At 46.9% G+C, this 27,209-nt stretch overlaps 1 protein-coding gene across 1 annotated transcript in view; it reads right to left on the bottom strand.

The window, feature by feature from the left end:
- Window positions 1-27,209, bottom strand: part of LOC147672976 (sulfotransferase 6B1-like) — a 334,704-nt gene that overhangs the window by 124,879 nt on the left and 182,616 nt on the right. Inside the window, exon 5 of the mRNA XM_086947844.1 lies at window positions 25,419-25,513. Within this exon, the coding sequence (XP_086803970.1) occupies window positions 25,419-25,513 (95 nt within the window). The remainder of the gene's footprint in view (window positions 1-25,418; window positions 25,514-27,209) is intronic.

Below are 27,209 nucleotides of genomic sequence, written 5' to 3'. Positions count from 1 at the left end.
GGATCGACTTGACAACAACGCTCACAACAGCAAGGAACTTTTCAACATCGTCAAGGAATTTTCCAATCCCTCAGCGAACTCCAACGATATCACCCCCTCTCAAGCCCTCTGCGACTCCCTAGCCTCATTCTTCCACAACAAGATTGCAGACATCCACAACAGCTTCGACAACCAACCCGGAGACCAACCCACCCTACCATTTGCTGAACATTCTCCCCCCGTGAACACCCTTAACGACTGGAACCCAATCTCCATTGAGGACACAATCCGCTTGATGAATTCCATCCACTCAGGTTCCCCCACAGACCCATGCCCTCACCACATCTTCAACAAAGCAGACTCCGTCATAGCACCGCACCTCCGAGACGTCATCAACTGCTCCCTCAACTCCGCCACCTTCCCGGAAGACTGGAAACACGCTGAACTCACCGCCCTTCTGAAAAAACCAACAGCGGACCCCACCGAACTCAAAAATTACCGCCCCATCTCGCTCCTTCCATTCCCGGCCAAAGTCATCGAGAAAGCGGTCAACAACCAGCTCGCCGCCTTCCTCGAAGCCAACAAATCCCTCGACTCCTCACAGTCCGGCTTCCGAGCAAAACACAGCACTGAGACCGCCCTCATCGCAGCAACAGACGACATTCGAACTCTACTGGACAATGGAGACACAGTCGCCCTCATCCTCCTCGACCTCTCTGCAGCATTCGACACAGTCTGCCACACCACCCTTCTACAGCGCCTCAGAAACATCGGAATACAAGGAAAAGCACTTGAATGGATCACCTCCTTCCTCACTGGAAGAACACAGAGAGTCCGCCTTCCACCATTCAAGTCCGAGGCCACTGAAGTCATCTGCGGCGTACCAAAAGGATCCTCACTCAGCCCCACCCTCTTCAACGTATACATGAGCCCCCTCGCGGCCATCGCACGCCAACACAACCTCAACATCATCTCCTACGCGGATGACACCCAATTGATCCTATCACTCACCAAAGACCCCAACACCGCCAAAACTAACCTACACGAAGGAATGAAAGAAGTTGCCGAATGGATGAAACAAAGCCGACTGAAACTGAACTCAGACAAAACAGAAGTCCTCATCTTAGGTACATCCCCCTCTGGGACGACTCCTGGTGGCCGGAAGCCCTCGGAAAAGCACCCATCCCGACAGACCACGCACGGAACCTAGGCGTCATCCTGGATTCTTCACTCTCTATGAACAGACAAGTCAGCGCCGTATCCTCTTCCTGCTTCAACATTCTTCGCATGCTCAGAAAAACATTTCGCTGGATCCCCACCGAAACAAGGAAAACAGTCACCCATGCTCTGGTCACGAGCCGACTGGACTACGGAAACACCCTCTACGCAGGCACTACCGCCAAACTCCAGAAGAAACTCCAACAAATCCAAAACGCCTCAGCCAGGATCATATTAGACATCCCACGCAACGAACACATATCTGGTCACCTTAAAGACCTCCATTGGCTACCCCTCGAGAAGAGGATCACTTTCCGACTGCTAACCCACGCACACAAATCTCTCTACGGCATCGGACCTGATTGCCTCAACTCACGTCTGTCCTTCTACACCCCCTCCCGCCAACTACGTTCTTCCAGCCAAGCCCTCGCCACGGTACCTCGCATCAACAAGACCACCATGGGAGGCAGATCCTTCTCATACCTGGCTGCTAAAACATGGAATTCACTCCCCGCTTACCTCCGCCTTACCCAGAACCACCTAGCATTCAGAAAGCAACTTAAAACGTGGATATTTGACAAGTAACCCTCCTCCCCTTTCTTAGCGCCTTGGGACCCTCTGGGTATGTAGTGCGCTATATAAATTCCCTGACTTGACTTGACTTGACTTCTGTCCATCTGGAAAGGGCACATACAACTACAAGGACATACTTGAATCCTCAGCATCTATCCATCTGGAGGACTTCAAAAGGATGGTCAGGAGGATGAAATCCACCTTGTTCCACGGGAATGCCTTTGCCTGGATTGAACTAACAACAGTCTATCTTGTTCAAAAATGAAATTTAGATCCCATCCCTCTGTATATCTGCTATTTTACTGGTCATAAAGCGCAGAGATACTCCTGGCGGAGTGATTCAAGCGCTATATAAACTCACAAATAAATAAATAAATAAATAAACAGATCATGCAAGTACGTACTTTCTGTTTTGCTGCTGCACGTAAATGTTTATTGAACCAAATATTCTGGATGCTGTCTAACATGGCTTTCTCTCCCAAGTGTGCTGGACTATGTGCTGTATTAATGATAACTTGAACCATAGAGTCGGGGAGAAACCATGTGGCTTTTCCCTTCGTCATCCATCCCTGATCTGTCTGGACCCCTCCTTGTTCTGTCCATTTCTTTATTTCGTCTGGAGTGGCATGTGACTGTATGTCGAGTACATCTTGCGTGGGGTCCCTGACTGTCATGCAATGGGTCAGTGGAGATACTTCAGTCATTGTCGTGTCATTCGGTATGTCTGTTTGAGTCTGAGCTGTAAGCTTGGCTGTTCGATCTGCCAGGTCGTTACCCTGTGAAATAGTGTCAGTGACTTTCGTATGTGCTTTGCACTTCATGATGGCAATTGCTGTAGGCAAATGTATTGCTTCTAACAGAGCTTGAATGAGGGGACCATGTTGTATCTTGGCTCCATGGGAGGTCAAAAAACCTCTCTCTTGCCAGAGAACACCGAAGTCGTGAACGACTCCGAATGCGTACTGTGAATCAGTGTATATGTTTACTTTCATGTTCTTGGCTCGTATGCAGGCTTGGGTCAGAGCGAGGAGCTCTGCTGCTTGAGCAGACAGTGTGTCAATACGATGTGTTTCTATGACTTCAGTTTCAGTAGTCACTGCATATGCGGCTACTAACTCTCCTGTACTTGTTCTCATACATGAACCATCCACGTAAAGTGTCAGGTCTGGGTCAGGTAATGCAATGTCTGTCAAGTCTTGTCTTGGTTTCGTCACGGTATTAATGAATTCTACACAGTCATGTGGCGCAGGGTCTGCTATGATTGAGGGTAACAGTGTAGCAGGGTTTAGTATGTTGCAACGTCTGATCTCTATGTGTGGTTGAAACAGTGTCAGTTCATATCCTGTCAGTCGTGCTATGGTCAAGTGCTGAGTCTGTGTCCTGTTTAGGAGAACTTCCACGGAGTATGGAACCTGTACTGTCAGGGGATGTCCTAACACTATGGAATCGCTTTGTCTGATAGCTAGAGCTGTTGCTGCAACTGATTTCAGGCACGCAGGCAGAGCCTGGGCTACTGGATCCAATGTACTAGAAAAATAAGCACAAGGCTTGTGTTTTCCTGCTTGATCTTGTGTGAGAACAGATAATGCTGTGCCATCGCATTCAGTGACAAAAAGTGTAAAAGGTTTGCTGTAACATGGTGTCGCTAAAACAGGTGCATGACATAAAGCTTTCTTCAATTCATCAAAAGCTTGTGTATGTTCCTGAGTCCAAGGGAGGACAGTCGAAGTCGCTGCCTCCTGTGTTGTCAACTGTATGAGTGGTTTGGCTAGATATGCATACTGAGGAATCCATTGTCTGCAGTAAGAAGTGAGGCCAATGAAGGCCCGTACTTCCTTTTGTGTCTTGGGTTGTGGAAGATGTGCAATTAACTGAATGCGGTCAGGTGTCAACTGTCTACCCCTCTTGGACAGCAAGTGTCCAAGGTAAACCACTTGCTGGGCACAGAATTGTAGCTTCGAAGGGGACACCTTATGCCCCTTTTCAGCCAGAAAATACAAGACTGTCAGTGATGCACGTTTGCAATCTCGTTCAGTTCGTGCTGTGATCAATAGATCATCAACATACTGGAGCAGGGCAGTGTCAGTAGGCATGTGAATACAGTCTAGTTGTCGTTTCAGTGCTTGGCTGTAAATACTAGGGCTTTCTGTGAACCCTTGAGGAGCACGTGCAAATTTGAAGCTTCTGCCATTTAAACAGAATCCGAAGAGATACTGGCTTTCTGGATGAATGGGGACACTAAAGAAGGCGTTCTTGAGATTGATTACAGTGAAGAACGCAGCTTCGGAATCAATGGCAGTCAATAGAGAAGAAATGTCTGGGACCACTGGGTACTGGGGTATTATGCATTTGTTTAATTCTCGAAGGTCAATCACCAGTCTGTAGACCGGTGGTGCATTCGGATCAGTTCGTTTAAGAATTGGGATGATTGGAGAATTACACACATTGGAGTCAGTTTCTACAACCACTCCTTGAGCAATGAGCTCGTCAATAATTTTCAGTAAGGCCACTACAGCCTCAGGTGGTAACTTGTATTGTCGGATTCGGGGCAGTACAACTCCTTGTTTGAGAGTAACACGATATGGTGTAATATGCATACAACCTACATCAGTTGGACCTTGTGCCCATAAATGCTGCGGTACATTCTGCAATCTTGGATCAAAATCTCTCAACACATAATGTCCTTTAAAATCACGTAAAAACAATCTCACTCCTTACGGAGAACAACACATCACTGCTCCTAGCGCTTTCAATGTTTTTATACCAAGCAAGTTTTCTGGACATGATTTCGTAAGTAACAAGTCTGTAGTACGGGACAATGGACCAACCTCAAGGGAAACTGGCTTTGACACTTCGTTAACAATAGGCTTTCCTGAAAATCCCAGGGAAACATTCTGTGAGCCTGGGAGGGGTGCCCTTGGAACCTCGTCATGACTGATGGTAGTTCTGCTCGCCCCTGTGTCAATCAAAAATTTTCTGTCTTTCCCTAATACCTGACTATGTACATAGGGACCCTCTTGATCTACAGGAACCTCGATAAGGGGCAAGCCAACCACCCTCTCCAGGCTGTTTCATGAATACTGTTGATAATCGGGGTAATCTGACTGAGCATACTGGTACATTTGCTGTGTAACGTGTTGTGTGGCAGCGATGGGTTGGGGTTGGGGTACAGCTACTGTCTGTTGTGTGTTCTGAGGAGGTTGCGTGTTCTGCGGAATATTTTGTGGAACATGTTCTTGTCTAGGTGGACGCGGTCTTTCTTTCGTTTTGCCGGTAGCGATATTGTGTCTTAGAACGGCACATTCGTTTATATAGTGACCTGGCTGTTTACAATAATTGCAGTTCCCTTTAACAGGAGCTGCAGGATGACTGGTCGGTGTCGTACCCCTCTTCTGACCATCAGCTGGGACATTTTCGTGTCTTTCATGCGTCTCTGTTCGTGTTCGTGTTCCTCTCTAATTCGGTTTTTGATGGTACTGTAACATTTGTAACATTTGGGAAGGGGTATTAGCTTGCCAGGTACTCTCAACTTTCAGTACTCTATTTTTAACCTGTGGTAAGGAATTCTCTACTAATTTGGTCACAAAAAGATGTGGATACGATTCACTACTTGTTTTCAGGCCGCTATTAATAATGAAACATTTCTCGAATCTGGAATAAAAATCACTAGTGTCTTCGTCTTTTTTCTGTTTGCAGGCTGAGATAGCATCCCAGTCTTCCTTTTTAGTTGTCAATAACCTCGGCAAGACCTGTACTAATAATTCTGGTAAGGCTTTAGCCTTTTCCCCAAGACCAGTACCAGGGACTCGCGTATTTTCTTTGTGTTCTAATTCTGCCCAATCAATCTTTTTCTCTCCCACTTCCCATTCTTTTTCTTTAAGTTTTTCGTAAATGCCGGCTGGCAACAGTACCTTTAACATTTTAATGATATCGGGATACGTATACTCCCCCATGCGGAGCATGTCTTTTAATTCACGGTGAAACCCTGCTGGATCTTTATCATGACACGGCACTAATTTTTTCATTTCCAATAATTCCATTTTGGTCAAGGGTGTGTATACGAATACTCATTCAAGCTCACCCCCTGTTGTCCGTACGGGATGAACTTCTCGTAAGGGATTCTGTCTGTCTATGTAAAATGTTTTCCTTACTGGGGGTGGAACAGGAACGAAATCTGGAGTCAGGAAAGTTCTGTATTTGTGTCGCTGTTCTAGAATGACATTAATTAAATCGGTACCTAGGCCTCTCCATCTACCTAGCAGTAACTCTTCCAATATATTATATAAGGGACCTGGATCAGAATGCTGACTTTCATACAATGTGATGAGATGTTGAATCATGTACATACCAGCTAGTCGCTGTTCGCCTGGGGAAAGATTCAAAAATGTTTGCGCTACTATGTCATCTTTATATACGCTAGTATTGCCAGCCCATTGGACCGCTGACCGGGCTAGTTCCTGTTCATGCATGGTACTAAGTTCACTGTAACCTATTCGTTGTTTCAGTACTTTATCAGTGGCTTGGAATAGATGTTCAAGAGAACCTTGTTCTTGTATGGGAGAAAGAAAATTTTTCTTGCATTCTAGGCGTATGGGTTTGTCAAAGGGTCTCGCCCTACCTACGTACGCTATTCTACCTGCACTCCCAGTTTCTATATCATCGTCTTCTGAGACTTCATCATCCGCTTTCTCGGCTTCTCTCGCTGCTCTTTCCCTTTCGTGTATGTCTAGAATTTCTTTACAAATCTTTCTATACATGGATTCTATACAACCTTGTTTACTATGTTTTCCATCAGCTATGTTGTCACTCCATTTTATCAGGACTTTCATCTCTTCTTTGCTTTTACCTGGCTGATCTTGTTCCCTTATCAAACAATTTATCAAAAACTGTAAGATCATATTTTGAGTCTCCACCTTCCTGTGTGCCATGGCCTCGTGAATACTTTCTGGTCTCTCCCCCGTTCTAATAAAATGATATATGTTGTCTAGATGTTCCTTCGTGTCTGGTAAAATAGTCAAATAGTTGGTAACACGTCGTAGACGTATTGAATATAGTATCATCTGGTCTTCGCCTGGTACTGGATCATATCTGCAATCAGTAAGGTACTGCTTAAGGGCTGCGTATGTAGTTACTTTTGGTGTGCGTTGTAATGCTGCTTCTCTTAATGTTGTTCGTTTTACTTGAGGCGGGGTAATAGGGATACCTCCTACTGCTCCTCCTGAAGTGTGATCGTCAACTATTACTGGCTGTGCTGTCGCTGGTGGTAATGTAGCTGGTAAAGTAGGTGTAGGTAATGTAGGTTGGCCCTGGGTTACAGGTGGATTAAAAGGATTGCCAGGACCAGTGGCAGGAGAGACAGTGGGGGGAATCGTGTCATTAACATGGTTGTGAGGATGAATAATTGGAGGAGGATTTGTATTTGCATATTCTGGGACAGTGTCATCTAAGTAAGAAGAAAGGAAAATATCCGCTGCGGTCTGTTTATGACGGAGTTTAGTTGGGACCAGTGGTGGCTGTAAATTACTAGGTACTTCCGGGGTGGCCTTAGGTAGGCCCTCGGCAAAAAGGGGGTACATGCCTTTCATAAGGGCATTTCTTTGTCGGTCTAATTGTTCTGCTCTAACTCGTTCACCTTCTTCTAGTATTTCTTTTTCTTGGGCTTTTTCTGATGATTCTCTACTTTTCTCTGCTTTCCTAATTTCTTTCTCTGTTCTTCTATGCGCTTCTTTACGCCACAATTCTATGGCATCTTTCTGGGATTGTCTGGCTTTCTTTTTCCACAATGCTTCCTCTACTCTCATGATGCACTCAGCATCCCATGTCCCTGAGACAGGCCATCTATATTTCTCTTCCAGATCCTTGGTATAGTCAACCCATAAGTCTAAGTACAGTATGGCATCTAAGCCATGTTTGTGGTACATAAAATGTCCGGGAGTGTCCCTAGGCGGGACGGGAACTGCTTCTTCGAGTATCCCTTTCCTGGTTCCTATCTGACGTAATTTCGAAAACAGCGGCATATTTGAACTTACTTGAGCGTGAACACAATAAACACAGTAATGTATAGCAAACAATCATTCATATCACGACATTAAACACATTAAAACATTTCAAACTGATACTACCTGGCACATAGAAAAACATAAATTCTGCAAAACTCGAGAAACAATACTAGAATACTGAATCACTGGATGCACTGCTAAAACAGTACAGACATACCGGTCCCATAAAGAGACACGTCATACCGTATCCACCTAAGTGAACACGTCTGGACCGGGTCTGTGTACCCAGACCCGTCTTGACCGGGCACAAATTAATGAACCCGTCTAGATGCGTTCCCAACAACGGTACTCACCGGGAAGCAAAACTGAAGGCCTCGGAAACTCAACACTGGACTGGACTGGACTGCTACGGCGTCTGGCTGCTACTACGCATGCGCTTCCGAACAGGTGGGCCTCCAGATACCTCGTACCTTGCTCTCTCGGCTTGGGCTCTGGTCGGGACTCTCCGCACCGCAGTCTCCATCTCCTCCGTGGGCCTGAGGGAGAAAGCAGGAAAACCTGCAGGTGTGCACAGGAGTCCGTCACGGCTGTAGAAGGGGTCAGGGGCCTGCGTTACATCGCCGGCGCGTGGGGAAGGGGAGGGGTACCTGTTCGGGCGCCAGATTATGTGGTAAATAAAATTACCGGGACTATTTTTCTATACATTAAATGACAATAAGGATAGCTCAATAAAATGAGAGTCAGAGTCCGTGATATCTGAGTCATACGGGCTTTAATTAAGTGGCTCGAGACACTGGACATCAGGTTCCATCACCACTAAGGTTCAGGAAGGAATATTCAACATTTTATTAACATCACACATTATATATAGTAAAACAGTATAATTGAAATGAATACAGTAGGCGTAACAAGTGAAAAAGAGAGAGTGATAACAACACATGGGCGTAAAAGAGGGCGTGTACAGGGGCGTACACGGAGGTGTGTACTGGAAACGTCACAGAAGTGTCATAGGTGGGTGGATGCATAGAGAGATTCTGCAGGATCAGCAGAAATCTTTGCCATGGATGCGTGCGCAACTGAGCATGACGTGGTATTGACGTGTAACTGGGGAGAGCTGGGGGGCTTGACTTTAGCACTAGTAGAGGAGTCTTGGTGTCTGGGATGTCAGAACGACCTGCACCTATAGCATATCTGGTATCTTGTGTTTGGAGGATGTGTTGTCTGAAGGAAAAGGTCTCTCGGGCAGAGGCCGTTCAATACTGAATGCTAGTGGGTGCATACGTGTCTTGGTGCAATGCGCGGGGGCCATGGGCCTACCATGGTAACGGGTTCGGTAAATCACTTGCAAGGAGACAGGAAGACCGGGCCCTTTGCTCTGCAGGCTGGAATATGTTTACCTATTTCACTAGACTGGAATGTGTTTTTGCGGAGGCTGAGCAGATAACTGTAGGCAAAATACTGTCTTGGCAGGCAGGCCAGGCCGAGCCGGGCACCGCTCACTGGGCAGGAAGTAAGGTAGAGGTCAGGGATGCATACCTAAACTGCAGCTTTCAGAGACAGAAGAGGCTCGGAGCCTCAATTAAGGGCCTGGCTCGACTGAGACAGAAAAACGTGGAAAACGTGTGCTTCGCGTTATTTAAAAGTGCACCATGTAAATGCATTGGAAACGTGGGCCCTAATGCGGAATTGGTACTTTATACAGGAAGGGCTCACTAACTGACATACTAACATTAGACGGAAATGCATTTGCATTATCATGGCGGACACGGGAAGGGAATTACATGACATACATGGGGCACGGGTGCATGGATAGGGTGCGAGTGGGGGTCACACTGACTACCTAAAAATTTCTATTTCCTCACAGCCCAGCCCCCACCAGACGGCAGGGCACAAAAGGAGACTAGCAAGGTAGCGAGTTGGGGCCTAACTCCAGGGTAAGGCTACCCCCCACATGCAAAGGGGCATGGAAAACAACAAAGAACAATTCACAAGCTGTCATGGTGATTAACGAACCTAGGAGATGCAAATGAGCAAAAGACAAACAAGTGACTATGGCCAAATGATGATTTATGGACCAATGATTTATGACCCTTGAGTTATGATGTCCCACAACACTGAGTGATAACTAATTTGTGATCATGTATGATAATGATTTATGACCCCGGCCACCAGAAGGTGTCCAGGGGAATGTACAAATATGATGTATGTAATGAGTAATAAAAACTGCGGACAACAACCACCACAAAAAATGCAATGACTGTTGGCTGTGTTCGTAATGCAGATGCACAAGTATGGTCCGGTTCCCGGAATGGGCGCAGTGCGGGGGTTATAGAAGAGGCCACCTCCGAGGGGGCCTCGAGGGCCGGTGCCATGGCGGCCGCCTGAGCACCTAGGGAACTAATCCGGTTGGCGCTGGTTTGCGCCACCCGGCAAAACGCGCCAAGGCCTTTTCCCTTCCCCCTTCCAAGGACAAAGGGAAGAGAGGAAGGATGAAGGGGATATAAGGCGATGTGCCCCCTGGGCAGCTCACCTTTGCATGAGGGAGCTGGGGGAGCGGCACTGGCAAATTGCAAATCCCCCCCCCAAACCTATGACAGCAGCGTTGCAGGCTAACAAGAACAAGTGCTGACGGGACAATGGTCGGCTATGGAGATACACTAGGGGGTGTCTAGGAGTAGGCCACTCACTTTGGGATGCCTCATACGGCTAAGTGAAGTGGGGTTTAAGTTCAAGTTCAAGTTCAGAAATTTGTATAGCGCACTACTCACCCAGAGGGTCTCAAGGCGCTTGAGGGAGGGGGGTTGCTTTACTTATCGAATATCCAAGTTTTTAGTTGCTTTCTGAAGGAGAGGTGGTTCTGTGTAAGGCGGAGGTGGGTGGGGAGAGAATTCCAGGTTTTGGCCGCTAAGTAGGAGAAGGATCTTCCCCCATGGTGGATCTATGGATGCGTGGAATAGCGGTGAGGGCTTGATTGGACGATCGTAGTTGGCGCGTGGGGGTGTAGAAGGACAGTCGTGTGTTGAGGCATTCGGCTCCAAGGTCGTAGAGGGCTTTGTGTGCAAGGGTGAGGAGACGGAACGTTATTCTCTTGTTGACGGGGAGCAAGTGGAGGTCTTTCAGGTGACTGGAAATGTGAGCTTGACAAGGGATGTCCAGTATGAGTCTGGCTGAGGCGTTTTGGATGCGTTGGAGTTTTTTCTGTAGTTCGGCTGTGGTTCCGGCGTAAAGGGTATTTCAGTAATCCAGTCGGCTTGTGACCAGTGCGTGGGTGACTGTCTTTCTTGTTTCGGTGGGGATGCAACTGAAGATTTTTTTGAGCATGCGTAGGATGTTGAAGCATGATGATGAGACTGCGTTGACTTGTCTGGTCATCGAGAGGGAGGAGTCCAGGATGAAGCCCAGGTTACGTGCATGATCCGTAGGTATGGGTGCGGTTCCCAGGGCAGGTGGCCACCATGAGTCGTCCCAGTCAGAGGGGGATGACCATAAGATGAGGACTTCCGTTTGGTCCGAGTTTAGTTTTAAACGGCTGTTCTTCATCCACTCGGCTACTTCTTTCATTCCTTCGTGTAAGTTGGTTTTGGCGGTGTTTGGGTCTTTGGTGAGGGAGAGGATCAGCTGGGTGTCTTCTGTGTAGGAGATGATGTTGAGGTTGTGTTGGCACGCGATGGATTCGAGGGGACTCATGTATACGTTGAAGAGGGTGGGACTGAGTGATGATCCTTGTGGTACGCCGCAGATGACTTCGGTGGCCTTTGATCTGAATGGGGGGAGGTGGACTCTCTGGGTTCTTCCGGTGAGGAACGAGATGATCCAGTCCAATGCTTTTCCTTGTATTCTGACGTTGCTGAGGCGTTGTATGAGGGTGCTATGACAGACTGTGTCGAAGTCTGCAGAAAGGTCAAGTGGGATGAGGGCGGCTGTTTCTCCGTTGTCCAGTAGCGTTCGAATGTCGTCTGTAGCTGCGATGAGGGTGGTTTCGGTGCTGTGTTTGGCTCGGAAGCCGGACTGTGAGGGGTCGAGGGATTTTTTGGATTCAAGGAAGGCGGCGAGCTGACTGTTGACAGCTTTTTCAATGACTTTGGCAGGGAATGGGAGGAGCGAGATGGGGCAGTAGTTCTTAAGTTCAGAGGGGTCTGCTGTGGGTTTCTTCAGAAGGGCGCTGAGTTCGGCATGTTTCCAGCTTTCCGGGAAGGTAGCGGAGTTGAAGGAACAGTTGATGACATCGCGGAGATGGGGTGCGATGATGGAGTCTGCTTTGTTGAAAATGTGGTGGGGACATGGGTCGGTTGGCGATACTGAATGGATGGAGTTCATTAGGCGGATGGTGTCTTCAGTGGTGATTGGGTTCCAGGCGCAATGGTTGTTAGAGTGCGGTTTTGGTTCGGAGGTGGGTGGAGTGGACTGGTCTTCGGACTGGTTTTTAAAGCTGTTATGTATGTTGGCGATTTTGTTGTGGAAGAATGAGGATAGAGAGTCGCTGAGGTCTTGATATATACTTTCTTGATCACAGGAAGATTGTGTCTGGCTGCTGTCAGGTAGGTGAGAGTGACATCTTTTTTGTAATTCGTGCCTTATTTAGCGGAGGGTACCCGATATGACATCCACCAAAAAAGGCAGACATTCCCTCCACCCTCCGCTCTGTTCCCCGATCTCGTTTAGTTTGAGAAGGAACGCATTGCTTCCTGTGAGGAAACAGCAGAGCCGCAATGGACGCTTTGCCATTGAGAGGCCACACAATGTAAGGGAGGCCCTCTGCTGGCATCTCTACTGGGTGTGACCGCCATGTAAACTACTTGGGTCAAAGATAGAAACATCCTATAAATGTCCCCCACCACACACGGTGAGACACCTGTCAGCTGCTAGGGGGCATTCATTTATTTCTAACAAGAGGCGCCCGTCTAAGTATCTAGCTTCAGGGAGCAGTGCTGGTATGCTAGGCCAGCATGGCTGTGAATCTTAGGTTTGAATAGTTCCAATAGAGTTTTTTTGTATAGTAGTTCTGACTTCTTGACACATTGTATTTTTCTGGATCACTGTTTAACAAACTCTGTCCTATTTTATGATAAATATCCTCTCGACAGGATTCATATGACGTCAGAAGCTATAGCGTATGTGGGCTTGATGTACTCTGTAAATGGGAACTGGAACATGTTTGTCGAGAGGGTGCACGGCCTTCCACTAAAGAGTTCGGCCAGGGCGAGTGTGGCGGCGGCTCTACTTGTCTGCACCAGCTGTGCAGCAGTCCGGCTCCTACCTCGCAATGAAGCCCTGAAACAATGTTCACAATATTTATGGTGAATCACAGAAATGTAGGCGCAGATTTACAATTACTGGCGCATCCCTGCATATCGGCAAGGATGCGCCAGTTATTGTGTGTCAGGGTTCCGCCAGCCATGATGCGCCGCATTTACAATGCGGCGCACCATGGGGCAAAAATGGCACAGATGCGTCACGCCGGAGTTGCGTCGCAAGCACGACGCAGCTCCAGCAATCATCAGGGGGGGCCTATGTGTACAATGCTGCCTCAATCCGTACGCCTGCTTCAAGCAGGCGCAGGGCTTTGATGCAGCATTGGCCCAAAAGTGAAATCTTGTATATTTGACTCAGCCACTTTTGGGAGGCGTTCCTGCGCAGGAACTCCTCCCCCTCCAATGGTACGCCTCTTCTGGCCGGTGCATTACAACGTGACGCATCTGGGAGATGTGTCATGTTGTAAATACCCCGCACCATGGTGCATCTTTTGCACCGCCGCTGCGTCACAAAAGTGACGCAACGGCGGCGTAAAAGCGGCACAAGCGGCTTGTAAATCTGCCCCGTAATGTGTTACGCCGTTTATCTGTGATGACACTGGATGAGATAGTCAAGTGAAGTCAGAGAATCTTACATAGCTCGCATTTCACCGGTAGGTCTCATGGTGCTTGCGGAGATTCCAGAGACTGGAGGACATATCCAATTTGCGTTATGTCTGGTCAAACAGCCACGTTTTCAATTCTTGGCGGAAACGCTGGTTGTCCGCAATAGAAATAAGATGAAATGGCAGCTTGTCCCAGAGATGGGGGGGGCGAGAAAAGAAAAGGATGGATGCTGTCGACAATCGAAAGATGTCGGGAGAAGGCGCTCCCTGTGATGTCATCTATTTATTTCAGACAAGATTCCGGACCTTGCTTGGGGCACTTCCCCACAGTTCATGTCCAAAAGCCTGGGCCTGGACAGCGCTGGTGCCTGAGGGACAGCTCTGCCACCTAAAGCCGAGCCTGTAATGTGTGTCATTTGAGGATATCCCTGCTATTGGAAGCAGTAGCCTGTAACTTTGTGCAACCTTAGGAGTAAGTGTATGCATGAAGCCTGGGCCTGCTGCCATCTAGGAACAAACCAAGAAGCAGCTGCCTTTCATTTATTTATGTCTTTGTGTATACTATATAAACAAAACTGTTGACATAGATTGACCTCCCTTGTGTTTTTGGGTACTCTCTCTCATACATTACCCTAACCTAACCCTTACTATTGCCATTGTGTTGACCTTTGTATTAGAAATAATTAGGCATCATGTCACAGGAGCCATTGTTTCTTGTTTATTAACTTAATCACCCAAGGCTCCATTGTGAGCAGGGTTTCCTTGTTTCTCTTTTTTCTGACATATTAACCCATTTGCTGCGGGTGTCAGCTGTCCTGTGATGCAGCCAGACCATATGCTCTTAAGTGCATTATAACCCAGCTGTAAATGCTAACTTTGGAATGGCTGCATGGAAACATGTTGTGTTTGGAGTCAAACCCTTTGAATACCAATCCCCCCGCCAGTCCTGTCGGCGGGGTAGAATTCCACCTTTCTAGAGGGAGAGACATGTACACACCAGTCTACCCGGTAATAGTTTAAAAGTACCCTGGCATCACTAAATGGATGCTGCAGCCACAGACATGAGTCTGACCTCCTGCTGCTGACCGAAACTCTTGCAGGGGAGGCCTAGACAATAGGGTTCCTGACAAAGGGAGGTGTAACCACCTCCCAGACAGGCCTTAGTGGATTGGGGCTGGGTGGGTGCACTCTGAAAGTGCTTTGAAGTCTGCACTGTGGGCACATTTGGTGTCCCTGTGCATAGCCCAGTTCAAACCGGTTGCAGGGGCACTCAGCCCCTGCTTTTGCATGAGACTGGACAAAGGAAATGGGTGTAGCCACCCCTCTTTCCAGGCCCTCCCATAGGTGGGTCCCCAGAGGATGTATCCAACCCCTTTCTTAGGTATAAGTAAGGAACCCCTGGCAACAGGACTTTAGATTACACCTGGACGAAACTCTGAATCTGAATCCTGGAACTTCGACGCTCTACTAAAGACTAGAGGACAGAATATTCTCCCTTGGAGTCAAGGAGTGACTCCCCTGCTTGGCAGGCACCAATGAAGCATCTGCATTTCCAAAGCTCCTGCCGGACTCTGAAGTATTTGCAACACAGGAAGTGGATTTCCAGACTTCTCAGAGGCCAACACGGGTTCCCAGCAAAGCTGAGACCCGCAGCCCTCACAAGTGACTTGAAATCGAAACCCCAGGACACCATGCACATTTGCTAGTGCATTAACTTCTCAACATTCCTTGAAATTGTGCTTTGGGTTACTTGTAGTCCAATTCCCGAGCACCATCTGCACTGAAGATTGTGGGCCTACACTCCATGAGTGTTCTGTGAGCCCGCTTCTTGCATTTCCGCTTGAGGCTCCTTCGCGATCCCTGGTCTGTTGACTGGTGGGTCCCTACAAAGGCAACTCTGATTTTCCTTGAGCTTCCCTAGCTGCTCCTGACGTGCCCTGACTCCCCACTGTGTGGTGAGTCCCTCGGACCTTGCTGGTCCACACTGAAGCATTTCTTTGATTCCTGCATGGGTTGCTGTTGCCAAGGCTTGTTGGGTCCAATCCGGTCACCGACACTGCAGCACTCGACATCCTTTGTGGGACAGCTCAATTCCAGATCCTGGTTGTCGTCCACGCCTCCTGGTCCTTGTGGCTGAAGAGTCAAGCTTCACCTCTTTTACCTGATATTACCTGACATCGGTGGGCATTCGACGATCGTGCCCCTGGTCACTGGCAAGTGATACAGACTCTGTCCCCTCTGCCTTCAGCTTCTTCCCATCTTCAATCCAGGCTTGAATTACACCAGACACTTTCCACTTGGATGGCAGCAGCACTTTGCAGCAAATCGCCATTGAAAACGACGATGAATCCCAACATCAAAACACACCTTTGCACCTGGTTTACCTGGGTGAGGTAACTTGAGTACTCCATTGCTCCCGTGGGTTTTGGCCCTAGAACCCCTTAAGTCTAAAGGGGTTTGCTCAAATTCCTCTCCTAAGTGTCCTTTATCTTAAAATTTCCAACTGCAACTTTCCCTGTAGAAGCTAACGGCGTCTCGCGGCTGTGTTCTTACACTGCACCCGTCCCCCGTGGGTCCCCTGTGTCACTACCTTGGGTGGTTCCTTGTGAACCTGTTATTCTACAGGCTCTTGACCTTGTGTCTAGTCAAGCCATGATTCTTATCACACTTTCTTAATATAAGGTTTGGTACGCCCTTAGGGCTCAATGTATATTGTGCCAATTTACTGTGTGTTATTAAGTTTACTGAATGTACTTTTGCATCTAGCCTCATAACGAGACTTTTGGGATGTGTTTAGAATAAATACATATATTTTATATATATACCTGGTGTGGTTCTCCTTTATTTATTTATTTATTTAGTTTATTTGTGCAATTTATATAGCCCGCAAATACCCTGGGGTGTCTCGGCGCTGTGGAGTAAATCAGGAGGAAAGCAGCTGATTGTAGAGACTAATGATTGAAGAGCCAAGTTTTTACAAGCTTCCAGAATGCCATGAGGGTGGGACTGGTTTTAATATGGAGGGTAAGGGTGTTCCAAAGTCTGGCTGTGGCAACTGTGAAGCGTCAATCTCCCCATGAGGTTTTCTTAGTACGGGGGACAGTAAGTAGGTGCGCTATGGAGGAGCGCAGAGGTCAGTTCGGGGTGTATGGGCATAGTGCTTTTTCTAAAAAATCTGGTCCTGTGTTGTTGCTTTCTAAGCAATGCACAGTGCCTTAAACTTAGTTCGGCTTCTAATAGGCAGCCAATGGAGTTGACTTATAACCGGTGAGATTGATTTGAACCTGGGGGTGCCGGACAAAATTCTGGCCGCTGAGTTCTGAACCAACTGCAGCTTGTTGAGGACTTTTTCCTGGGCATTTAGGAGGAGTCTGTTGCAATAGTCTACTTTTGACAAGATCAGTGTGGACATCAGAGTCTTGCAAGTACTGGGGGGAGGAATGGAAGAAGCTTCCTTATCATTTTTAATTTATAGAATGAGGAAGAGATGACTGCATTTGCGTGGTGAGTGAACAAGAGCTAGTCATCAAATAGTAAACTCAGATTTCTGACCTTGGTGACAGGTTTTGGTGGAGATCCCGGATCATTTGGCCACCAGGTAGGAGACCACTCAGGGGCAAGTCCACCAAAGATCATTACTTAAATTTTATCGGAATTAGGTTTTAAGCAGTTGCTTGCCATCCAGGAGCTTATAGCTAGCATTCCCTCCTGGAATCTAGCCGCAACTGTTCTTCCAACGTTATGTACTGCCAGCACCAGTTGGGTGTCGTCGGCATATGAAGTTAGCCTCACCCCGTGTGCTTTAATGACCCTGGCCAAGTCCGACACATAGATGTTAAATAAGGTCGGACTTAGGGAGGATCCCTGGGGCACACCACAGGGGAGAGCAAATACCGGGGAGTAGAAATCACCTAGTTTTACAGATTGGGTGCGATTGGTGAGAAAAGAGGCTAAAAGGGCTTTGTCGGTGTGATTAATGCCTATAGAGGAAACATGGTCGATTAGGGTGGCGTGATCGACTGTGTCAAAGGCGGCGAACAAATCCAATAGTATCAGGATTGCCGCACCGCCTTGGTCTAGGATCAGCCTGATCTCGTCAGTTGCCTTAATAAGGGCAGTTTCAGTCCCATGGCCCTTCCTGAATCCAAATTGGGTGTCGTCCAAAAGGTGATTTTTTAGGTCATTCACAAGTTTATAGACTGGTAAAACAAGCTGCTTTACATTCCTCCAAGACTTAGCCTGAAGTCTGCTCTCCACAGCTACCACTAGATAGCTTTCACTAAAGGTTGTCTTTAACCTATCATCAATAAGGGTCGTTTGGACTGGTGCAAGGTGCCCACTAGAATAGTGGACAGCATATGCCAGGCCAACTTCTCACATGCAGGAAGTACCTCCTATACTACATTATACCCCCCTAATCTCTCTAAAAATGCATTCAAAACATTTAAACATAACATACTTAGATTTAAAAACAGAAACTTTCATTTCTGATTCCTCCTTTAACATAAAAACGGTGCCATTATTAACGACCTAATATTTTTCACTAATAAAATGGCAAGTTGGCACAATACCCTAAAAAAATTGCTAAACATACAGGAATGGAGAAACATATGGCACAAAGATGCTGACAACACCCTCTCTGAATCTAAGAGCTACACTGGACATAACATGCTATAAAAATAGCCGATACTTACGCAAGCAACAAACAAAGATCTAGAACAATTTAACGAATACTTCACTGTTTTAAAAGAATGAGTTCTTAACAGCCCTCAATCAAAAAACCAGCAATAAAATATCTCACAAACCATTACCCTACCTAGGATTCACTCAAAACGCCAGAAAAAACAACAACTCACAAGATGTTAGCCCACCCATGAGTCAATCTGCTAAGATAAAATCTTTCATCGCTCATGAGTTCCAGGAGTCGAAACAGGAATCCAAAATCCCCGAAGCTAGAAACAATAGGCCCGAACAGCCCTGAATCACCGAAGCTAGGAACAACAGCCTGCAACATACTAAGCAACATCCCCAGTACTAGCCCCAACACCAGGCCATACATTATTTTGGAAAAATACGATAGCTCGGAGTAAGCAGTCATTGCCTAGGGCAACAAGTGGCGTAAACATATTTTCAATAATAAGAATCTTGAGACAGCTCTAACGAATAGGAGCATATATCTACAGTAAAGACAAAAAGTAGCTACAACATGCCAGGGATAGATTTACCCAGCAAACCTACAGGTGCACTACATCAACCACCCATCTATCCCCCTTCCCGATTGGAGCAATCTTGCTATACTGTTAATAGTCAATCCTTCATGTATTAAGGCTTCTATTATTAACAACGATAAATTCTTAAACTGGTGCCAAGTTCTGCATCCAATCTTTGTGGCTTGTAGAATCCCCTTATAAATCACAGCATCACCTCCACCACGTCGTCAGTTACGGAAATAAGTGGATGAACTTCAAAGGCTAACTACAGAAAACCAGACATCAACAATCTGAAAAAAGTGTATTTCATTCCCAAAAAGCAAGACTCAATAGGAGTATTCCCACAGAAACCTATCTCGTGCTTACTACTTAACTGTCGTTCAGCAAAGAAATATGCTGCAGACGTACCGGACCTCATTTTAAACCAGGAAATCAATGTAATTATCCTAACAGAATCATGGCTATTGGAATCATCTTCCCCATGCCTTGATGTATTAGTCCCACAGAACTACAGCATTGTGAGACTAGACAGGCTAAACAAAATGGGTGGAGGCATCACCTGTATACATAAAAAGTACATTCGGCCCCCTGGAGTCATGTGAATACCTCGGTCTATCCTTAAGATCCATAGATAACCAACTTTGCAAACTACATGCGTTTTACCACCCCACAGGCAAAAACACCATGTTCATAGACCAGCTGATAGAAATCATCACAGCAAACTCTGCTCCTCAATCCAACAATATTTTCTTAGGAGACGGCAATCTTCACTGGGAAGATCACAATGATACTCAAGTGAATATGCTTAAAGACTTCCATGAAGATCAATATTTGATTCAAGAATGCAAGCTACCAACCCACTCAAAAGGCTCTACATTAGATTGGATCATCTCCAAAGAAGCTTTTGATACAATCAAGATCATCCCTTGTGACTGGTCAGATCATCACATTATTACCTCCCAAGTACTAACCCTGGGAGTAGTTTGCATAGTAGAGCTACGCGTATTTGCGCGAAGTTCACTTCGCACTACGCGAGCTATGCGTAGCTACGCTAACTGCATAGTGCACTGTGCAAAATGCTGTTCGCACTGAGTGCCGGATGCTTGTCTTCACTGTGCAATCAGTGCAAACTGCATCTTGCAAAGTTCAATCAGTCATTTTCTGCCGCTCGAGTAAATTTCTACTCAAGCAGCAGCTTTCTCAACGCGGACTGGTAGTTTCTCATCGAGAGCGGTCACGAGCATACGCAACCACTCGCAGTGGGAAACCTGACCTCCCCGCATTGAGAATCTCACCGGGAGGTTTATTTTCCATACTTGCGATCGGCAACTTTATGTCTCACCAGGATGTCATTTTGCTCGCTCGCGGTCACCAACTTGACGTTGAGTAACTGTGAGCAAGCAAAAAATGACTGCTACGCTACGCGTGTTTACACTGTGCTACGTGTAATTCGGGGAGTGTGAAGTAGCGCAAACTACGCAAGCGTAGCGTAGTACCACGCCCAGGGATTATCAAGTACCCTCACAATCAATCAAACCCAGACAATGGGTTTGTGACACAAAGGTCTTAATATTGAGAATCTTGAAGCCCGATGTGAGAAAGTACTGCAACCTCCTAATGACCTGGCAGAAGTCAGCAAACTCACAGAATACTACAACACCACAATGACGAAAATAATTTATGACATAGCCCCTTTAAAACTCAAAAGAATACCAGACAAAGATAAAAAACCTTGGTTTAACAGATCCCTCAATGAAGAAAAATGGTCACTCAGACTAACAGAATGGAAATGGAGACAACATCCATCCTCACCCCATATAAAACTACTAAAACAGGCCAGAAAGGCTAATAATAAAAGTATTCTAAAATCAGAAGAAGGCTGCTTCAGAAGAAAACTGGATAATGCAAAAAATATACTGAAGAAACTCTTTGAAACTGCTAAAAGATCAAAATGGCTAAATCCTCTCTAATAGCAACAAAATTAAACATCAGCTGTGAATAATTCACTTCCTATTTTTACAGCCAAAGCGAAGTCCCTGGAGGTGGAGCTCAATGAAAGCCGCAGAAAAATCCCTCGATCCAAAGAGCACTCCAGCTAAGCTTCAGTCTCAACCCACTCAGGCAATGCTCAAAAATAATACTCTATGGCCAGAACTCAAGGTATATGACCACAAGGAAATTGCAACAACGCTATTGACCATAAAACCGAACAATCTTTACAATGACCATCTCCCCTCAAATTGCTGGTCTACAACAAACCATTTGCTCATCCCCTCGTGAACCAAGATTATTAATGCTTCGCTATCGCAAGGCTCATTACCGGACTACCTAAAAACAGGGCAAATCATTCCAATCTTTAAAAATCCTACTGAGAACCCCTAGGACACTAACAACTTTCGACCGGTAACAAACATTCCCATGCTAGCCAAAGCTCTGGAAAAATGTGTTCAACAACAACTGAGTCAACCCATTTCTGAATTCAAACTTCTGAATGACTGCCAATTGGGGTTCAGACCAAACCACAGTAATGGAACAGCAGTTCTGCACACAGTGGATGGCGCGCTACTTGCGCTAGATTGCAATGAAACCTGTCTCCTAATTCTGCTCGACCTTTTGTCTGCATTCAACACTGTAAACCATGTCAAAATAATAGACTGACCGGAGGAAAGGTTGGGATTAGCGGGCACATTCCTAGAGTGCTTTAGATCCTTCTTAGAGAACAGATCACAAAGATTCATGGTGAACCAAACACTATCAGCATCATCCTCAAATCTCATTGAAGTACCACAAGGCTCAACACTATCCCCTACCCCATTCAACCTATATGTAGAATCACTAACAGCAGGCAAACATCTCCTTCTACATCTATGCAGATGACACGCAGCCATATCAAGATTACATTATTGGAAGAGATCATCGTCATGAACCAGGCTTTTAAGAGCACCATTTATTAGCTAACTAATAATCATTGCAAGCTTAATCCTCATAAAAAAGAATTCCTTCTGATTTCCCCCCAGAAAAGCTCTACGTATATAAAGGAATTGACCAAGGTGATCACTGCGCTAGACTATACTCTCTTGGAGCTATGCTACATAAGAACCTGAACATGCAAACTCATATTAACACATGGGCAAAAAATGTCTGCTTCCATCTGTGCTATCTTAGAAAATTGAAACCTTTCATATTTACATCAGACCTAAAAATGGCTGTACAGGCATTAGTCATCTTGAGGATTGAGTAGGGATGCACAACTTCATCAGGACTACCCAAGATTTCAACGTCCCCGCTAAAAGCTAGTCTAAATGTGGCCATGTGACTTATAACAGGCTCCAGAAAGTTTGACCACATCTGAAAGTGCTTAATTGGCTAACCTATGAAGCAAGAATCCAACTAAAGATGGCATGTATCACCCACAAAGCGATACATTGCAAAACACTGCTATACCTCGCCCAGAAAACCACATTATCAGGAGGCAGGAGAGTCTCTCAGACCAACGGAGATATCTTTCTGAAACCGGCCACCTTCCTAAAGAAGAGAACTCATGACAGAGCATTTTCTGGTGCGGCACCAAGAATCTGGAACTCACTCCCCGAAGAATATTGACCACTTCAGCTTTCAAAAAAGAAACTAAGACTTTTCTTATGAGAAAATTCCTCCCATAATAACATTGGGCCAGACACTGTTAGGATACTTTCCTAATCATATACTATGAAATACAAATTAATCTCTAGAAGTCGTTGCATCATGTATATATGTTTTTGTAGGCACAAAGGTATCTCTCTCAAATTGATTTATGCTTGTTACTTTTGCTTAAAGGTCGTTATAAGCCTGCTGTCGAAAAAGTAAGGCTAAAGTAAATGTGAAGCGCTCTGATACCCTAACAAGTTCAAGTTCAAGTTCAAGAATTTATATAGCGCACTACTCACCCAGAGGGTCTCAAGGCGCTTGGGGAGGGGGTTCATTATTTATCGAATAGCCAGGTTTTAAGTTCTTTTCTGAAGGAGATGTGGTTCTGTGTAAGGCGGAGGTGAGTGGGGAGTGAGTTCCAGGTCTTGGCCGCCAAGTAGGAGAAGGATCTGCCTCCCATGGTGGATCTTTGGATACGCGGAACTGCAGCAAGGGCTTGATTGGCGGATCTTAGTTGGCGGGAGGAAGTGTAGAAGGACAGTCGGGTGTTGAGGCATTCGGGTCCTAGTTTGTAGAGGGCCTTGTGTGCGTGGGTGAGGAGACGGAACATATTCTCTTGTAGACGGGGAGCCAGTGAAGGTCTTTCAGGTGGCCGGTAATGTGATCTTGGCGAGGGATGTCCAGAATGAGTCTCGCTGATGTGTTTTGGATGCGTTGGAGTTTTTTCTGTAATTTGGCTGTGATTCCGGGGTAGAGGGTGTTTCCGTAGTCCAGTCGACTCGTGACCAGTGCGTGGGTGACAGTTTTTCTTGTCTCGGAGGGGATCCAACGGAAGATTTTTTTGAGCATACGAAGTACGTTGAAGCAGGAGGCTGAGACGGCGTTGACTTGTCTGGTCATCGAGAGTGAGGAGTCTAGGATGAAGCCAAGGTTACGTGCGTGGTCTGTGGGTATGGGTGCAGTGCCCAGAGCCGAAGGCCACCATGAGTCGTCCCAGGCAGAGGGGGATGATCCTAGGATGAGCACCTCCGTTTTGTCTGAGTTAAGTTTTAGGCAACTGTTTTTCATCCATTCGGCTACTTCTTTCATGCCTTCGTGAAGATTGGTTTTGACGGTGTTAGGGTCTTTGGTGAGGGAAAGGATCAGCTGGGTGTCGTCAGCGTAGGAGATGATGTTAAGGTTGTGTTGACGCGCGATGGATGCGAGTGGACTCATGTAAACATTGAAGAGGGTGGGACTGAGTGATGATCCTTGTGGTACACCGCAGATGACTTCGGTGGCTTCTGATTTGAATGGGGGAAGTCGGACTCTCTGAGTTCTCCCAGTTAGGAACGAGATGATCCAGTCCAAGGCTTTTCCTTGTATGCCGATGTTGCTGAGGCGTTGAATGAGGGTGCTGTGACAGACTGTGTTGAAGGCGGCGGAAAGGTTGAGTAGAATGAGGGCTACTGTTTCTCCGTTGTCCAATAGTGTTCGGATGTCGCCTGTAGCTGCGATGAGGGCGGACTCGGTGCTGTGTTTGGCTCGAAAGCCGGACTGTGAGGGATCGAGGGAGTTGTTGGATTCAAGGAAGGCGGTGAGCTGGCTATTGACGGCTTTCTCAATGACTTTGGCAGGGAATGGGAGGAGGGATATGGGGCGGTAGTTTTTAAGTTCAGAGGGGTCTGCTGTGGGTTTCTTCAGGAGGGCACTGACTTCGGCGTGTTTCCAGCTTTCTGGGAAGGTAGCAGAGTTGAAGGAGCAGTTGATGACCTCACGGAGATGGGGTGCGATGATGGAGTCTGCTTTGTTGAAGATGTGGTGGGGACAGGGGTCGGTTGGTGAGCCAGAGTGGATGGAGTTCATTAGGCGGATGGTGTCTTCAGTGGTGATTGGGTTCCAGGTGCAAGAGGTTGTTAGAGGGCGGTTTAAGTACGGAGGGGGGTGGAGAGGATTGTTCGTTGGAGATGTACTCGAAGCTGTTGTGTATGTCGGCAATTTTGTTGTAGAAGAAGGAGGATAACGAATCGCAGAGGTCTTGGGAGGGAGTGATGTCGTTTGAGGCTGCGGTGGGGTTGGTGAATTCTTTGACTATGTTGAATAGTTCCTTGCTGTTATGGGCGTTGTTGTCGAGTCGATTCTTGAATGCTGATTTCTTGGTGGATCGAATCAGTTGGTGGCGTTTGCGGGTGGCTGCCTTGAAGGTGGTTATGTTGTCGGTGGTTGGGTTTTTTCTCCATGTTTTCTCGAGAGTACGGCATAGCTTCTTGGATTTCTTAAGGTCATCGTTGAACCAGGGGGCATTTTTGCTGTCCTGTTTGGTGTGATGGTTTTTCAAGGGTGCTAATTCATCAGCGCTGTGAGTGATCCATTGTTTGAGTTTGGTGGCGGCTTGGTTTGGGTCCGGTGAGAGGGCGGGTGGGTTTTGGTTGAGCCATGTGAGGAGTTGGTCAGTGTTGATTTTGTTCCAGATTCTTCGAGGAATAGGTTGTGGGGGGTTGTAGGTCGAGGTGGTTTTGTAGCTGAAGTGAACGCAACTGTGGTCCATCCAATGGAGAGCTGTGGTGCGCTCGAAGGAAATGTATTTGCTGGAAGTGAAGATTGGGTCGAGTGTATGTCCGGCTACATGGGTGGGGGTGTCAACAAGTTGTTTGAGTCCGAGATTGGCCAGGTTGTCAAGGAGGGTGGTAGTGTTGCTGTCGTTTTTCTTTTCCAGGTGGAAGTGGAGGTCTCCCAGTAGAATGTAGTTCTCGGAGGCGAGGGCATGTGGGCTGATGACCGGGTCATGTCTGCGCTATATAAAACAATGAACAAATAAATAAATAATGTTAAGAGGGTAGCCGTTCCCACAACATATTACTTGCCAAAGGTGCACAAGTAACCATGATGAACATAGTATATGTGTGCAGGGCGACTGTACCCTTAACATACTACATGACAAAGACATACATGCTTACAAGGGTTAACACTTCTTACCGCTTTCATTTCTTCGAACATCAGAACCATCACATTTTCATCATCTATATGTTCATTCCAGGCGATGGCATGTTCAAAATACGAACTATAGCACACTGAAACAAAGAAATGTCAGTGAACGCAGTTATATTGCTGGCATATTTCAAGAAAGCGTAAGACCTCTACATGCCACCACTTCGGCCAAGCTGTGGCAACCCTCTAAATTAAAGCCAAGAGCTGCTGTTAAGTGTTAATGGTGGATCTTCTAATATGTTATGAGCATACTGGAAAAATAACATAGGTTTGGGGAGGTTTAAAGACTGCTGTACAAGGGCCTTTGGGAATTTTCATTTATGCGAAAAAATATAGGCAAATGGTCCACACTAGGGCATATTGGAGCAATTACTGTAGTAAAATATGAGGAAGGAAAGAGCAATTTGTAGCTCTCTTATACCCTGAGCCTTTCAGCTTCCGGCCATCACCTAGCCGCAACTTTCATGAATGGTTGTCAAATGCATTTGGCAACATCATCCCACAACGATACCCCAGAAAAAACATCAACACCAAAGAGCTCTTGTGCCTCAATACCACTAACAGGGCATTGGTGTGCATTAGAGGGAGTAAGCTGGTCCTACCAACAGACATTGATACAACAACCAGATGCAAATCTACAGAGCAGACATCAGAAATGGAAAAAGTTATATTATTCCTCTGGCCTCTCGTTTGCACCAGGCCCAGCTTAGAAGGGGCGGAGTCATTCCAGAATTCAAGAACCCGAGGGATTCCTCAGCTTTCATCTCTGCGAGATGATTCTAAACCTCTCTCACAATACATTCTGGTTCAACTGTCTCTTTCAGGGCAAAGGCCAAAGCCAGTTCCCCTCCCAGCTGTCCAGCCCTCCCCGACCCCTACTTCATGGTAGCCGCAGTAGGGGACAGGCGAGCAAGACCACTGACTCATTCCTAGTGAAATTGCTCTCCCACCCTCGCAGCTCCACCATTAAGAGAGGCCTCCCCAAGCCCCTGCACTCTAGAGTGTCGGTGTTCCAGGCCCTCCTCCACCCGCAGGTTACACCTCCACCTCATCCCTGGTGGCCCAGTGGACCCCTGTCTCCTTCTCTCGCTCCGCTTTTCCTCTCCTGCTCTGTTTTACTTGTTTTTCACCCTCATTCTTATCTCTTCCTTTCACTCTCCTTGCTATCTCCTTCCTCTACTTTTCTTGCACATTTCTGTTTATTCCACTCTTTTTTGCCAGTTTTTCCTGCCGCTGCTGCCCCTGCGGCCCCTCGCCCCAGCACAACCAACGCAACTGCCCAAGCCAGTTCCCCTCCCAGCTGTCCAGCTTACCCGATCCCTACTTAATGGTGGCTGCGTGCAGCGGGAGCACCACTGACATGCCAAAGGCGTGCCAAAGGTAATCCTGTCTGCGCCCGTCCGCGACCCAACCACGATCAGCGCCAGGAACCCTGGACTTCCGTGCAGCCGATGCTATGACTCAGCAGCACTCAACGCACTTCACCCAGGCCGCAACAACAACTGCAAGCTTGCATCACCAGCCGATACCCACGGACCCTTCAGCTGTCACAGCTGCTGGCACACCTGCAGCCGCACCGCCAGGAACACGGACCCAGCACAACCCCCCAGCAAGAAAATACCGGAACCGAAGACCGTATGCGTCCTCCTCAATGTCAGATCACTCCACAAACACGCCCCAGAAATCTGGGACCTCCTCGACAGCACCACCCCAGATGTAGCTTTCTTCACAGAAACCTGGACCAACACCACCTCGGGACTGGACATCACCATCGCCATC

Source organism: Lissotriton vulgaris, assembly GCF_964263255.1.
Source record: "Lissotriton vulgaris chromosome 7 unlocalized genomic scaffold, aLisVul1.2 SUPER_7_unloc_1, whole genome shotgun sequence".
NCBI classification, from domain to species: domain Eukaryota; kingdom Metazoa; phylum Chordata; class Amphibia; order Caudata; family Salamandridae; genus Lissotriton; species Lissotriton vulgaris.
Note: the sequence above shows the minus strand (reverse complement) of the source record. Positions and strands in the feature narration are given on the sequence as shown.